General features: G+C 38.1%; 1 protein-coding gene across 1 annotated transcript in view; it reads left to right on the forward strand.

The window, feature by feature from the left end:
* The window catches only part of LOC129242903 (eukaryotic translation initiation factor 5B), a 149556-nt gene extending 139194 nt beyond the window's left edge, over nucleotides 1-10362 (forward strand). The window contains exon 9 of the mRNA XM_054879819.1: nucleotides 9861-10362. Within this exon, the coding sequence (XP_054735794.1) occupies nucleotides 9861-9968 (108 nt within the window). The 3' untranslated portion in view covers nucleotides 9969-10362. The remainder of the gene's footprint in view (nucleotides 1-9860) is intronic.
* The last annotated feature ends 7065 nt before the right edge of the window (nucleotides 10363-17427 follow it).

Genomic DNA, 17427 nt, shown 5'->3' on the forward strand with positions numbered 1-17427 from the left:
ACTCGAAAAGTATTTGTCGGCTTCACTTCAAATTTTCACACAATATTTTTAAGATATTATACTTTAAGAAAATGCAAAACGAAAAATCCAGTTTTTTGAAAGTTCTGACTACCCCTAACCCCATAAGTGAAGTGGAGTAGTATTTATAATTTTTTAACGGGGTGCATGTGAAATGAAATCGTAGGAGCACGCTTTAATAGTGCTTAGAACAAATACATGGTAGCTCAAAATTAATCACCCTATAGGAAGATATATATTTTTAATAAATGGAGTCGTAAATCAATCATATTTGACGCTTGTGAACTAGTCTCCTGGAGACAAACAATGGTGCGTAAAGGTTAAAATAAAAATGTTCATCACTCGAAATAACTTTTTTTATTTAGTAAAAAGAGTTATTCAAAACCAAAATTGATGATTAATTTTGTCCCGCTTTGAACATAGTTGCAGTGTTTTTTTAGTTAAAGTTTCGTAGGAAATATGGTTTGAAATAAATATTTTGATTTTTAGTTTTTAGGGTTTAGGGTAGGCTGTGCTGATTTCCTTTTAGATTTACGTTGGTGGTATATTTTTTTATGTTTGAATATATTTCCAATATGGCAAATGTGACAAACATTCTGAGGAATCCCTGTCTCTGACAAATAATTTTGTAGCAGAAAAATCTTTCTTCGTACTAACTGGCACCAGTGTTCACACTAAGTGAAGCCGAGTTCTTATTTTTGCTCACCACCAGCCATATTTGTTTCGGTTATTTATACACACTTGCCTATATAGTATACCAAAACGAAATTATATTGTTTCCCTAAAATTATGGAACGTTAACGAAGAGCATAGAGTCTATCTTGAAATATAAAGCCATTTGGTTTTGCTCTTCAAGCGATGGCGTTAGCTTTCATATGCCTGCATACCATAAAGTTAATGATTGTGTCTGCATGTATATACTCAATGGGTCAAAGCGGTTACGCGGAAAGGATGAAGTGGGCTACTATACGCACCGACTTTCTGCCGATATGTATGTACGAGTATAATATGTATATATGTATGTATGACCACTATGCATAAAAGTCAAATTTTGAGCTATTTTTAAGCTTTGTTTGAAAGTATTATGGTAATGGTAGCAGTTGCTGTTGCTGTCATTTATGACGTCAATCGGTGTGAGTACTGCCTGCGTCTGTAAAAGGAGTTATGTTTGTACTGTTCACTGTCATGCAGTGACATAGTAGCCAATATGCTTTATTTGCTCATCCTTGTACTTTCTCGTTTAAACTCTTCTTTATTGTGGATAATTTCATTTTAAATTACAAAAGAAAGAACACTATTTGCTGCAGGTGATTGTTTCCTGCTGATTGTTATATAACCGAGTTAGCGTTCATGCAAAATTACCTTTTTATACGTTAAAAGCTTTTTTATTTTATATAAAGGTGTTAACTTGGATTTACAACCTTAATAATATAACTGATTTAAGCGCGGCAGTGGTTGAAAGGCAGAGCTTGGGATAATTGACAGTAAAAACATCACTAAAGTGTAAAGAAAAAGGTTTTGCCATTTATTTTGCACTCAAAATTCAATTTATTAGCACAGTTATATGTAATTAACTATTTTTTTCTTGCAAGTTATACATATTTCCTATTTAATTTTACTTGTACATACTCGCATTTTTACCCTTACTAACGGGTGGGCCATATAGCGTTCGCTTTTTGAACCACCTATTTTTTTTTGAGAATAGTAACACAAATGACATGTCAAATGTGTTCATAATTTACTTAAAGGTTTGACATTTGCGAAATGGGACGCTATACGCTTGAACAGTTACAGTAAATGGCGAGCGTTACCGTGACGTGCTCAACGAGTTTTTGTTTCCAAAAATTGAAGAGGATGACATAGACGACATTTGGTTTCAACAGGACGATGCAACTTGTCACACTGCCAAAGTTACACTCGAACTTTTGGCTACCGTTTTTGAATTCCGATATTAATTGGCCGCCTCGGAGCTGTGATTTAAGCCCGTTGGACTATGTTTTGTGGGGAGCCGTTAAGGACAAATGCTATGCGAACCATCCAGAGACGATTGATGCTTTAAAACACGAAATCGAAGTTACCATTCATAAAATTGCAGCCCAAACAATCGAAAATGTGCTTAAAAATTAGGTTGATCGAATGACCTACTGCAAAGCCAGTCATGGCAGTCATTTGAACGATATTATTTTTCATTCATAAATGACAATGTTCAATCTTCAAAATAAAAAAAAAGTTTGAAAACATATTGATTAGTTTTTTTTTATAGCCGATTCAAAAAGCAAATTTTACATGGCCCAACCTATATATTCCACTCCTTGAACAACCATTGACGAGGAAAGATGCCATTTTGCCGCAGAAAGAAAAGATGCTGCCTATAGAGCCACGCTGCTACCGGTAGCAAAGAAAGGAAGAGAGACGTATAATCCGGAAGAAAAAACAAGAGGCTGAAATACGTGAGTGCGGGAGCTTGAGATGCTGGGCAATAGGAACAATGGCCGAAAATTCTACCATAAAGTTCCGAAGATTACAGAAGGTTTTAAGGCCTGGGCGTTTTCTTGCAAGAACAAAGACGGCGCTCCGGTGACTGACATCCATAGCATACTTAAATTATGGAGGGAACACTTCTCGGGCCTGATAAATAGTGATAGCTTCACATGTAACAGAGAATGTGAAGATGCCGATACCCCAATCATTGACGATGGAATTGTCGTTCCGTTACCCGACCATGACGATAACGCGGATAAAGAACAAAAAAGCCGCTGGCGCCAACGGACTGCCGGCTGAGCTGTTCAAACATGGCGGCGAAGATCTGGAAAGGTGCATGCGTCAGCTTCTATGCAAAATATGGTCGGATGAAAGCATGTCTGCCGATTAGAATTCAAGTGTGATCTGCCCAATCCATAAGAATGGCTTTGTGCCAATTACCGCGGAATTAGTCTTCTTAATATCGACTATAAGGTTTTAGCGAGTGTATTGTGTGAAAGGCTGAAGCCCACCGCCAACCAACTGATTGGACCTTATTAGTGTGGCTTTAGATCTGGAAAATCCACAATCGATGAAATATTCATAATACGCAAAATGTTAGAAAAATCCTATGAAATCGACACATCATATTTTCGTCGACTTCAAAGCTGCATTCGACAGAAGGAGAGAAGGAGTTACTTATATGCCGCGATGTCTGAATTTGGTATAACCGCAAAACTAATACGGCTATGTAAGATGATGTTGCTAATACCAGCAGCGCCGTCAGAATTGCGAAGGATTTCTCCGAGCCGTTTGGCACCAAATGAGGTTTTAGACAGGGTGACCCGCTATCGTGTGACTTCTTTAACCTGATGTTGGACAGGATCGCACGAGTTGCAGAACTTAATCGCTCAGGTACAATGTTTTATAAGAGCGTACAATTGTTGGTGTATGCCGATTATATTGTCATCATCGGCCTTAACAACCGCGCTGTTAGTTCTGCCTTCTCCAAACTGGATAAAGAGGAAAAGCGAATGGGGTTGGTGGTGAATGAGGACAAAACGAACTACCTTCTGTCTTCAAACAAACAGTCGGCGCACTCGCGTATCGGCACCCACGTCACTGTAGACAGTTATAATTTCGAGCTTGTAAAATACTTCGTTTATTTAGGAAGCAGCATTAACACCGATAACAATGCCAGGCTTGAAATCCAACGTAGAATCTCTTTTGCCAACAAGTGCTACTTTGGACTAAGTAGGCAAATGAGTAGTAAAGTTCTATCTCGACGAACAAAACTAACCTAGTGTTCTCTACAAGGCTCTCATCAGGCCCGTCCTATAGTATGGCGCAGAAGCGTGGACGATACAATGTCCAATGAAGCGTCGCTTGGAGTATTTGAGAGAAAAATTCTGGGGAAGATTTTTGACCTTTGCACGTTGGCGATGGCGAATATCGCAGTCGATGGAACGATGAGCTGTATGAGCTTTACGATGATTAGACATAGCGCAGCGAGTAAAGATTCAGCGGCTTCGTTGGCTGGGTCATGTTGTCCGAATGGACCATCTGGTGGTAGCATAGGAAGAGAAACGCCTCCTCTGCGTTGGCAAGATCAGGGGAAGAAGGACTTGGATTCACTGGGTGTGTCTAACTGGCGCCGATTAGTACGAGAAAGAAACGACTGGCGCGCTTTGCTAAACTCGGCCAAAATCGCGTAAGCGGTTATCGCGCCAATTAAGAAGAAGAAAATTATAGTCGTTATTATTTTTTTTTTTTCATTCTATGTTTTTTTCTACGTGCTTATTTTATTACAATTACGGTTATATGTAAAGTGATGGGTATTTTTTGTTAATTGAAACCAACAAATAACGAGTTGGTAACATACTTCAGTGTATAAGTTAATTATGAGTGAGGTGTAATACCTGTTAACAATATAAAGATCCAGAATTAAAATTAGGAGCTTCAGAGGTCAATTGAGTGTTATTGTTATTGTACATATATAATATGAAGCGTCTAATTTTACTGTATGTTTGTCTAAGAAAACGGAGCAATCATCTTGTGCAAGGTTGTGCAAATTCAATCATCAAATTTTGTTCTTGAATAGTAAATAAAAAAAAGTTCTATGAATGATGTTTAGTTCACAAGTGTCAAACATTATTGGCACGATACGCTATTTGTAAAAGTTATAAATCTTTTGCTAGGGTCACTGATTTTACGCCACCTTGTATAATGCCATATACTTAAGGCAAAGTGCCATTTCTTGACAGATTGCCTGGAGTTATTCTGGTAAAGGAGAAAAGTGAGAGAATTACGTATTGTAAAAAATTAAAAGGCCCCCATATGGCTAATTTGCATCCATTTATGGCCACAGAGTTTCAAAACATTGGCATATAATATACTAGCAAACCCGGCCCGCTTCGCTGGGCAAAGACATGGTGGGTCCACGTTTTGGCATATATTTCGAGACCCTAATCATCAATAGGTATGAAAATTACCCCACATTAAAGCACTTATCGACAGCTTTCATTTGATGCCCATATTGCACATCCACAACCAAAGGTTACCCGGGCCCACGTTTTGACCTATATCTCGAGACCCCAGTCACGGAGCGGCATGAGAAATACTCTGTACTAAAGCATTCACCAACAGCTTTCAATTGATATCCATATTGTACAAACACATTCTAGGGTCCACGTGTTGGTCTCTATCTCGGGACCCTAGTCACGGAGCGGCATGAAAAATACTCTGAATTAAAGCATTCACCAACAGCTTCCATTTGATACCCATATTGTACAAACACATTCTAGGGTCCACGTGTTGGTCTCTATCTCGGGACCCTAGTCACGGAGCCGCATGAAAAATACTCTGAACTAAAGCATTCACCAACAGCTTCCATTTGATACCCATATTGTATATACACATCCGAAGGTTACCCGGGCCCACATTTTGACCTATATCTCGAGACCCCAGTCACGGAGCGGCATGAGAAATACTCTGTACTAAAGCATTCACCAACAGCTTCCAATTGATATCCATATTGTACAAACACATTCTAGGGCCCACGTTTTGGTCTCTATCTCGAGACCCTAGTCACGGAGCGGCATGAAAAATACTCTGAACTAAAGCATTCACCAACAGCTTTCATTTGATACCCATATTGTATATACACATCCGAAGGTTACCCGCGTCCACGTTTTCACCTATATCTCGAGACCCCAGTCACGGAGCGGCATGAGAAATACTCTGTACTAAAGCATTCACCAACAGCTTCCAATTGATATCCATATTGTACAAACACATTCTAGGGTCCACGTGTTGGTGTCTATCTCGGGACCCTAGTCACGGAGCGGCATGAGAAATACTCTGAACTAAAGCATTCCCCAACAGCTTCCATTTGATACCCATATTGTATATACACATCCGAAGGTTACCCGGGCCCACATTTTGACCTATATCTCGAGACCCCAGTCACGGAGCGGCATGAGAAATACTCTGTACTAAAGCATTCACCAACAGCTTCCAATTGATATCCATATTGTACAAACACATTCTAGGGTCCACGTGTTGGTCTCTATCTCGGGACCCTAGTCACGGAGCGGCATGAAAAATACTCTGAACTAAAGCATTCACCAACAGCTTCCATTTGATACCCATATTGTATATACACATCCGAAGGTTACCCGGGCCCACGTTTTGACCTATATCTCGAGACCCCAGTCTCGGAGCGGCATGAAAAATACTCTGTACTAAAGCATTCACCAACAGCTTCAATTTGATATTCATATTGTACAAACACATTCTAGGGTCCACGTTTTGGTCTCTATCTCGAGACCCTAGTCACAGAGCGGCATGAAAAGTACTCTGAACTAAAGCATTCACCAACAGCTTTCATTTGATACCCATATTGTATATACACATCCGAAGGTTACCCGGGTCCACGTTTTGACCATTTTCCCGGCAATTATTCGAATTTTTCTCACCTTTAAAACCTTCCCTAGACCTCCACGAATAATTCAAGACCAAGATAAGATAAATCCGTTCAGCCATTCTCGAGTTATAAGCGAACATAGGGACAGATTTTCACATTTATATATATAGATAGATAAAAGTAGCCATCCAGAATAGATATATAAAAATGCATCTCCACAAATGTTACTGCGCTCCCCGACAAAAGTCGCTGAAGGGTTTGCTAATCGGCATTTCCTATTTGGTAGTCTTTAGGTCACAAGCAGCTAAAAATAGAATCTACTTAACACGAAAAGGTGAAATACGCGCCATTCCTATATTGACAACTACATACATACGTATGTATTATGTACATATACACGAGTGCATGGCACTCAATTCATGCTAATGGTAGTCAGCGTGAAATGTAGGTCAATTCAACTTAAGGCGAATGCATACAGAACGAAACAGCGCGAACAAGGGTAGATTTATATATTACTAGAAGAGGAAAAAAGAGAACAAAAATGCAATAACCTAAAAAATGGGTTATTGCAGCAAAGCAGCCGGCTGAAATGTCAACGACCGACTGGTATAAAGCAGAAGGTGAGCACTGACGTCAGCAAATATCATCGAATAAGCGAACGGTACCAGCAGCAAACCGGCAACTGTTAGTGCATTTTAGCCAACTTCTATATATGCACACACATACATAGGCACATATGTATTGTATATTGCGCAAGCTACATATTACACATTTCTATTTCCTTGGCCATTAACTACTTCTTTTACTTCATCTCTAATCTTGATCTAATCCATATGTACTTTTATTGGGAGTTTCTCTCACATTTTCTCATCATCTCTATTTCACAAATTCTTACTGTAATTGAATGACCTCTAAGACTCTCAACTTTGATTTTATAACTTTATATTGTTTAATGCTCCTAATTAATTTAGACACTGAAGTACTATGTATTAAGTCGTTATTTATTTGATCTTAATAAAAAATCACGTATATACGACATTGCTTTTTACATGGAGAAAATATAAAAATTAACGGGATTGTTTACCAACTTCACACTTGCACTTTGTTATTATACAATAAAATTAATGGTAAACAATAAAACTGCATACAAAACATCTGCTTTAGAAATTCTAATTAAAAGCCGAAAATTACCAGGAAAATTTTGTTGGCATGTTTCTTTGTATTTTGCTAAACAGCAATACTTTTATAAAAAAAAATAAATGAGCATTCAAACGAAAAATAAAATTGTCAAAACTGGTATAATTGTTGATGTGCCACCGTTTATCACGAGCTGTAACATAAGGCCTCTTTTTTTTCGCCAAGATTAGATGAAGCAACTGGTAGAAATAAACATATCTTGGCAGCGCTGGAATAAACATTTTACATTTGTTTGTAAAATAGAGACTTATACGAGTTTTGTGAAGTTATCTACCGCGATAACTTTGTTGTTGCTTTCACATGCAAATTTATCGTCAAGTGAACCAAGTAGAGAGGTAGCGAGCAGAGAAATGTCGAAGAGAAGAGGCCTATAGATAAAGTACAGGATCCGGCACTCGAAGCATAACCAACTTAAGACCGCTCGCGCAGCTCATGCACGGGCGCCAGCTGTCTAGTAGTTGGCTAAATGATAGTCCAAAGTATTGTTTACACGCGCACCGAAGTATTTTGCCGAGAGTAAACGCGAAAAAAAGAATCAGTAATGGATTTCAAACGTAATAGTGTGATTGCATTATATTTGGCTGGAAAATCACAAGCAGCGACTGTTCGTGAGCTCGAGCACCTTGGAGTAAATAAAGTTTTTGTTTATCGTACTCTTATTCGTTACAATGATACTGGTAGTATCGCGAAACGTCATGAAGGTGGTCATCAAAAGACTGTAATGTCACGTGAAATGGTTCAAAAAGGGAAGAAGCCACTTGAGCGAAGTCCCCTACGAAGTGTCAATGGCGAAAGCACTGAAAATATCTGACTGTAACATCCGCCGCATACCGAAAAATGATCTCAAAGTCAAGTCTTACAAGATCCGAAGGACGCATGATCTCACACCAAAGCAGCAACAAGTCAGAATTGAGAGAGCAAAGGAGTTGCTTCGATTGGCAGAAAGCAGTCAATTTCCGTGTTCTGAACATTGCGTTTTCTGACAAGAAAATTTTTCGAATTAAGCAATTCGTAAACTCCCAAAACAATAGGGTTTATAGGAGGCAGCACCCGTCACAGGTAATGGTTTGGGCCGCTGTAACCGCTGATGGGCGCTCTCCAATCGTTTTCATCGAGCCTGGCGTCAAGGTAAATGCGAAATATTATCGGGAAAGTATTCTGGTGGTTGTTTTGCAGCCGTGGGCAAGCAAACTTTTTGGTGGCAGACCATGGACGTTTCAACAGGACTCGGCACGGTCTCACAAAGCTCGAGTGAACCAAGAATAGCTAAAAAACAACGCTCCCAACTTCATAACGTCCACACAATGGCTCTAAAATTTACCAGACGTGAATTCGATGGATTATTCTCGTTGGGCCATTTCGGAGAACAAGGTCCGAACTAAAAGATTCACATTCGAGACGAAAAAAATCATTGTCCGCGAGTGGGCCAAAATATATTACCAGCAAGTCACATCGTGCAGCTTGCGATTCATTTTTGGACCGTCTCAAGGCCATAGTCAAGGCAAAAGATGATCATATAGAGCAAAAGTAAATTGAATCTTAATTTTGTATTATTTTCACACAATATTTACTTTGAATTAAATGAAAGTAATTTTCCAAACTAAATTTATAGCCTTTTTAATTGGTTACACTTCGAGTGCCAGACCCTGTACAAGCTGTATTCTACTTTTCAGATATAATAAGAGTGGCAATAGAGAAGTTAAAGACCTTTGTAAGAAACTTATAAGCTACTCCCGTTGGTAATATATTTTTCAACGTCAACAGTTTTAGACCTATGGGAGCAATGACTTCGGCGGCTTTTGTATTTCTAATGGCCACCTGAACTGCAACGCTGATGACCGCAAGCGATGTGCTATTATTTGGTAAGTTATGAAGTCTTTTGGAAGCACGAGGCTTGGTTTCGACCACCGGAGGATGCGCATTATGATCTTAGGATTATGATGGTGTTGTTTTTTTTTTCTGAAAAATATAATAGAAAAAACTCTGACGCAGACTTCTGAATGCATGTAGGACAGATATTATTCGCCAAACCCCTTTAAGATAATCCATGGACGAAGCCCCGTCGTTTTGAAAAAAAAAAAGATGAATCTAGTTCCACTGTCTATTTTAATTAGTCTACTATCTCCTCAATTTACAGCATGGTACTACGTATATTTCATTTGCCATTTAATCATTTATTTTGTTAGTGAATAACTTACTTGTAACTAACTCTCTGTTCTCCTTATAATAATCAACTTCACTTTTTCTTGTCTGCTTACAGATCTCACGACAGAGTATCGACGCCTGCAAGGACTATTTCCGTGATGACTTAATTAAGGCTGATTGGTCGCTTATGGTTGAATTGAAGAAGCTTTTTGAAATTTTATAAGCTTAAAAAGCAAAGCACATGAATAATATTTAAACACTTATATAATTAAATATGCGGAAATACAGCAAATGAAAAAATAAGCCAAGAAAAAAAAAACAAAAACGCAAATAATATGCAATTGCAGCGCAGCAGATGAACAGACAAACAAAAAGCAAAAACAAACAAAAAACTCATTTTGCAACATCCTTTATTCAAATTAATTTGTGCATATAGTATTTTTGTTTTCTTCTTCTTTTTCATTGTTTTTTTTTTGTTTCCGCCAACCAAAGTATGCACATCCGCAACGTTTTTCATATTTATCCAATTGTTCAAAATATGCTTTCAATTACTTAACTGTTACTTCTTACTTACTAAGAGGTCTCACACTTCGAAATAAATAAATGTTTATGCCTAACTTGTTATTTATTTCTATAATTTGCACTTCGTCATTTTCAGATCTAATGGCGTTTTTTAGTGTCTTTCGTTAGCTTATGCGTTAATAATTAATTTCCTCTAAGCAGACTATAATTTAAAATCAGAAATTTAGTAAACGAATTGAATTTTAAGTACTTTCGTTTTTAATATACGTTTTAAATGTGCATTCAATACATAATATTTGTAGCAATATATAATATTTATACAATAAATGAGTGGAGAAAATGTTTAATAAAAGCGTAAATACTATTTAGTTCGTTATTAAAAGGTTTACGGTCATTAGGTGCGCAACTACGAAAAATTTGCAAGTAACAAACTATTTCTTCACATAACAACGCATCGTTGTCTAATGCCAAGGGAAGGCCCTAAGGGGTACAGCAAATATGAACTCTAAAGGAACAGATGGTTTTGGGGAATTTATTAAAAGAAAAGTGTTCATCAAATGTTTTAATGTACATCTAATTGGCGCTTATTCCCCTTTGTCTGAGCTCCTACATCACGTTTTCGACTGTAGATGGTTTTGTTTTTATGAAGAGCTTTTTTATATCAGCTTTTAGAAAACAAAGTTGTTATGATATGGTGGTGTATGCCCTGAGTAGTTAAACCCGGTCAAGTACCAACTCATTCGGTTGCGACGGTCTCCGTATGTTCTAATATTTGATTAAAATTAATAAAATTAATTTGTTTTTTCGTTTAGCTCCTATTGGAGTAAAGGACTTCTAAAGAAATTAAAAAAAAAAATCGACAATTTAATTTTCTGACGCAGAGTCTTCCAAATATTAATCAAAGCAAAAATTCTCGCGCTAGTACAGTGACTGTGGCACTCAGCACGTCTAAAGTACAAAAGAGACATTTTTTAATTATGAAGAAATATTAAAAAGTAACAAAAATTCAGAATATCTAAATAACAATTGCAAATCTCGATGATGAAGAAAACGGAAAACTACAAAATTTTAATGTTTTTACCTGACGGTTGTTTGAAAATTTTTGCAGCATTTGGACATTTTTAATTCAATTAAGTTTTTTGCAGGGGAGACAAATTAAAAAAAAAACCTATTCAAGTCGCTCGAATGATTTGTGCTCAATTTAGAACTGAAGCTAATTAAAAAAAAATGTTTTGAGAAAAATAAAGATTTCATTATTGCAGCATGCGCTAAAAGTCAACGTTTTGTTTTGTTATTCAGAAAAAAATTTCATAGCGCGTAAAACTACCTACACTGCCTACTCAGTTTTTCAAATTCTCATCAGCTTAAATTTTGCAAAGACTTGAAAGTTTAAAAGGATAATCGTAAATCGAGTATCCACTGCGTATACTTTATTCTATAGGAGGAAAGTTCCACTAAAGTATCATTCAAAAGTGTCGCCTAGATGTCTGTAGTGAATAACTCCTAAACGGTACCTTGTTTTTATGCCATCTTTGACATTTGTCAAGTAGATAGATGTACAATTTCAACCATGGATACTTAACACTAGAATTGAAGCCAACTGATCGTTATCAACGCAGCAATTTCATCGATTGGTTCTTTAAACATGATGGTGGTTTCTCACGCGAAATTATCTTTAGTGATGAAGCTCATTTCAGACTGGATGGATTTGCCAACAAGCCAAGTTGTCGCATCTGAGGAGAAGAGAACCCTCGAGTAATTTCAGGAAAATTATTACATCCACTAAAATGTAGTCGGCAAGAGGTCTTTTTTGGGAAATTGTCAAATTATGCGGTATCGAACGGATTGGTATCCCCTAATGTTAAACTAAATACATAATTTTTTTCAGTATCCATTGAAACTTCATCATGGAAAGCTTACGCCTCAACAACATTTACAAATCGTATTACGAAAATCGACGCTCTGTAACACTTTTCACATCGCGCGCTCAGGCCAACGAATGGTGTATATAATCGTCGCACTATTCGGCAAACCATTGGAAAAATTTGGAATAATTTTACATTATCGCATGATACTCGACCGATTAGACCATGTAAAGCCCGAAGTAAAGAGAATATAGCGGCCGTACCTAAATGAAAGTATCGCTATTATTTTATGGCGCTACTTGGGCGAATTTACGCAAAGATCTTGGTTTGAAAACGTATTAAATACTGTTAGTCTAAGATTTGAAGCCGACCGATCTTCCAAAGCGTCATAATTTCAGCTGCTGAAAAAACTCGCCGATGATCCACATTTTGGCATCCGAATTTTTTTCAGGCCCATTTTTGGCTCTATGGCTACGTCAATAAGCAAATTTACCGTGTTTAGTCTGAAGAGCAACCCGAAGCCATTCAAGAACAGCCATTGCGTCCATTGAAAATAACCGTTTGGAGCTGCCTATTGGCTGGAAGAATCATCGGCCCATATTTCTTCAAAGACTGGTGCCAATGTAGTGCGAACCCTATCTTACCATGATGAACGACTTTTTGATGCTACAAATTGAAATTGGCCTCCACAACACTTGGTTCCAACAAAACGGCGCTACTTGCGTCGATGTTTCAGTGAGCAATTTATCTCTCGTCTCGGACTAGGGGATTGGCCACTAAGATCGTATGATATTACACCTTTGAACTTTTATTCGTGGGCGTGTGTAAAGTCTAAATGATTGGTGAATAAATCAGCTTCGATTGAGGAATTGGAAGCCAACATTACTTAAGTTATTCACCGAAGTCATTAAGCGAGTTATTCAAAATTGTTGTTTACGGATGGCTGTATTATGGCGCAGTTGTGACCAACATTTCAAAGGGATTATATTAAAAAAATGTCATGAATGGTTCTACACAAAAATAATAAAGATTGTTCAATCAATTTGAATTTTCGTTATTTTATTTCAATTTTAAAATTTGATAACTCTAAATTGATCACTCCTTAAAAACTTATAAACTTTTGTTGTTGCTGATACTTTACTAATGTTCGGTGTTTATTTTGCACAGAAGTGTGAATAAAAATAATGTAATGTTTTATAAATATTTTCCTTGGTAATTCCGATATCGACGGTAATTTACTATTGAAAATGGCAAAGGAAAATGCCCAGTTTTTCGCTGAAACACACGAATGCCCATAATACCTAAGCCACTTATGTGAGTGAGACCTTTTAATTAGCTCCCTTTTTTTTTGTTACTTTAACTAAAAATAGTCTCAAAGACTAGTATCTATTTTGATAACCGGTGCCATGTCAATCACACCATCGAAAGCATTATATGCGACATTAAACTTCCTTCCGGTAGATCTGCAGGCAATATATAACGCACGCAGTGCGGCAATAAGGCTGGACACTCTAAGTAAGTGGTCAAACACGGATTATGGTCACGGTAAAATCCTGGCTGGCACTTTGGGGTTTCCCGTACTGGTGGACCATGCACTCCCGCCTATACTTGCCATTACAGCGTTTACGACCCTCCCACCCTCAAAGGAAGAGTGGGAACGGGACGATGTGACACGGGGCGAGTCCATCCATGTATACACTAATAGCCCAAAGTTCGAGGGCAGGGTGGGCGGAGGTGTATATTCCGAACATCTGGGGATCTCTTCAGTTTTCGTCTCCCCGACAATAATAATAAGCCGCGACACTGATACAGTGTGATGCCATATCCAGAAATGATATCTACATTTTCACTGATAGCTAAGCGGCGATAAAATCTCTCACAAAAGAGTCGACAACCTCCAAGGTAGCCATGAAATGCCGCACATCTCTTAACGAGACGGCTTAGTCATTTCACCTAAAGGTAACATGGGTTCCTGTCCATCGCGACATTGAGGGTAACTGTAGAGCCGATGAACTAGCGAGACTCGGCACTAAATTGACTGATGAGTACATAGATAATGACATAGGGATACCCTTACAAACGTGTAAGCTACTCATCCTTGAAGAAATTGCGAGGAAAGCAAACGAAAGATGGCGTAGTGAAGCCACCTTCAAAATCGTCCATCAACTGTGGCCGACTCTAAATGCTAAACTCACAGAATCTCTGCTAAGCCAAAATAAACACAGTCTTAGCACATTGATCTCAGTCATAACGGCACACTGCCTAATAGGTAGACACGCCCAAAGGATGGGTGTGCAAACACGTGACTTCTGTAGAAGTTGTCTAGATGAGGATGAGGAAGACACAATCTCACACCTACTGTGCCACTGTCCTGCTCTATCCAGACGCAGGTTTACTATTCTGGGGAAACAATTTTTTAATGAGTTGGTTCAGTTCTACAGAAATCAGTGATATTTTAAAATTTTTGAAAAGCACACACTGGTTTTAGGAAAGATAGGGACAAGATCCCCACGCGGCATCACAATGGGCTATGAGCCTGAGTGTGTCCCACAGGACAACCGCCTCAACCTAACCTAACCTAACTAAAAATAGTCAAGTGGGGGAAGCCGAAGGCAAAAAGTCAGAGGCCAAAGATTATTGCAGTTATACGTATACATATGTACATAAATTCATATGTCCTATGCTAAAAATAGAACCAGTTTCAATGAAAATCATTTCCATGATTTCATTGGTATTCTGAGTCAAGGCAATTGATTACGCATGCAAAAGAACAACAGCGGGTAAGCAGAAAGCAGAAAGCAGAAAGCAGCAATCAGCCAGCAACAAAAGTTTTATTCACTGAAAATGAAGGTACGTTGAACGTGTGAAAACTGGAGCAAAAGTTCAAGAGTGTGCAAGCAGTTCATAAATTTCCAGCGCAAGTATGTAATATGCAATAAGCATACATAAATATGTATTAACAAATACACACATGTTCGTACTTGTGCTCCCATTGACAAAATTTTGTTCCAGCTAGTATTACATTCTATAAAATTTGCTTTATTGTTGTACTTATCTTCACATAAGAATCGGCTAATTGTTAGAAGTGCTAAGTCGTCCTTGATCCACTTTCGCTGGCAGCTCGTATGAATGACCACTGGCTGCGTTGGATCTATATGCAATGTTGGAAATACCTTGCACTCCATGCCAAGCCGGGTAGGGTAGCTTCTTCTCAATGAATGTGGTATAATATAATTTTTTAGGTTTTGCGATTGCACTACACCGAGCGTCAGAGGCAGCATACGTAAGCAGCTCGTCGGCTATGTTGCTTACCTGTCGCATTTCGCACATATGTATATATGTTTATATGCTTATACCAGCATATACATATGTAGATATATGTATGTATATGTATATCTCACAGCGCGTCATTCATAAATGGAAGGTCAGTTTTTGCAGCCGCATATGCTCGCACGCGAAAAAAAGCCTTTTGTATCAAATATGGAGTAAAAAAGTAGAACTTTTGTATAAAAATAGCACAGAGGCTATGTAAGGTTCCTTCAAACAAAAATTATCGGGTTGATTGGTAGAATCCATCTAGGAGCAAATGGATCTATCTCCCCTTTCATGCTTTGTTAATGTGAACCTTCACTGAGTGATTCATCGGCCTTCAAAGATATCATCGGCCAAACTGGATAAAGAAGCAAAGCGAATGGGTTTGGTGGTGAACGAGGACAAAACGAAGTACCTCCTGTCATCAAAACAAACAGTCGGCGCACTCGTGTATCGGATCTCACGTCACTGTTGACAGTTATGATTTCGAGGTTGTAAGAGACTTCGTTTCTTTAGGAATCAGCATTAACACCGATAACAATGTCAGGCTTGAAATCCAACGTAGAATTTCTCTTGCCAACAAGTTCTACTTTGGACTAAGTAGGCAATTGAGTGGTAAAGTTCTCTCTCGACGAATGAAACTAACAGAGTGTTCTCTACAAGGCTCTCATCATGCCCGTCCTATCGTGTGGCGCAGAAGCTTGGACGATGGCAAAAATCAATGAGGCGTCCCTTGGAGTGTAAGATGAGTGGGTTTGATGGGACTTGTGAAAAGGTGGTTAGTATCGTGCGTGGTGCCTTCTCATGCTCTCGCACAAATGGAACATTCTAACAACCCACTTTCTGCAAATACTTTTCGTCAGAAAGTTTGCAGTTTATTAACCAATAAAAATGTACATACATATATGCATGTAGTATAAAAGCCTCGATTTGTTTTTAAACTTCTTACTCAAATTCTGTTAGTTTAATTTGCGTCACATTTCATGCCATCCATATTCGAGAAATGCATTGTGGGAAAATTTTAGTTATTTATAGGTACACACACGCATACATACATACTATATAGTAGGTAAGTTGCATATATTTGTATAACACAGCTAACAAAAAGGCAATATGAAAATAGTTTTTGAGTCAATTCTAGGTCGATGTTTATGCTTTGCGGAAAACATATTAACAATTCCAGGGGTGCTTTGAAACGTACGTAGTTAGGTATGGAAAACTAAATCAACTCGTCTTATATATAAGTATACATTCATACATACACTTGGGTATGTACTTATATACAATTAATACTTTACATCGCGATCATGGTATACTATATATATATACATACGTATACAGGCGCTTACACCCTTTTTGGTTGCTTGGCTTCCACCGTTACTCCTTGGTAAAATCACGTGTGTCAGCTTGACCCAGTTTCGTTTGTCATTGTGCCTCAGCCACAATACCGACATCAGCAACGTCACCAACGCCGCTAAAACTGCAGCTGCACTTACATATAAGTACTTATATACATATATATGTACATAAATATGCAGATTTTCAGCTATTCCATTCATGGTTTGTTTTAAGTAAAGAAGAGCAGCAGCTCAATATTTCTATATGTATATGTGGCTTTATGTACTTTTATATATCTCTATATAGGTACGTATACCTTTACCAGTCAGTCGTCTAGGTATCATTCATAACTTCAGATATGCTCTTATTTCCCTCTCCCGTCTCGCTTATACCTTATTAAGTTTTTCTGTATTGCTAAATGCAATACTCACAGCGATTTTGCCAGGCTGTGTGCATAGATTTGGCCCACATTTTACCGAACCTTATTTACTAGGTTCCTCATGGTTTTCACCCTGCCAGTGCATCACTTATCGATTTTAACCATCCCCATCTACTACGCGAAATGGGCGATGACATCGACTCTTCGGCGTCGAAACGTTCCAGTTTTCTATGCAAGTTGCGTCCGCTTGTTGCTATAGCAGTCAT

The sequence above is a fragment of the Anastrepha obliqua genome, chromosome 3 (genome assembly GCF_027943255.1).
Source record: "Anastrepha obliqua isolate idAnaObli1 chromosome 3, idAnaObli1_1.0, whole genome shotgun sequence".
Taxonomy (NCBI): domain Eukaryota; kingdom Metazoa; phylum Arthropoda; class Insecta; order Diptera; family Tephritidae; genus Anastrepha; species Anastrepha obliqua.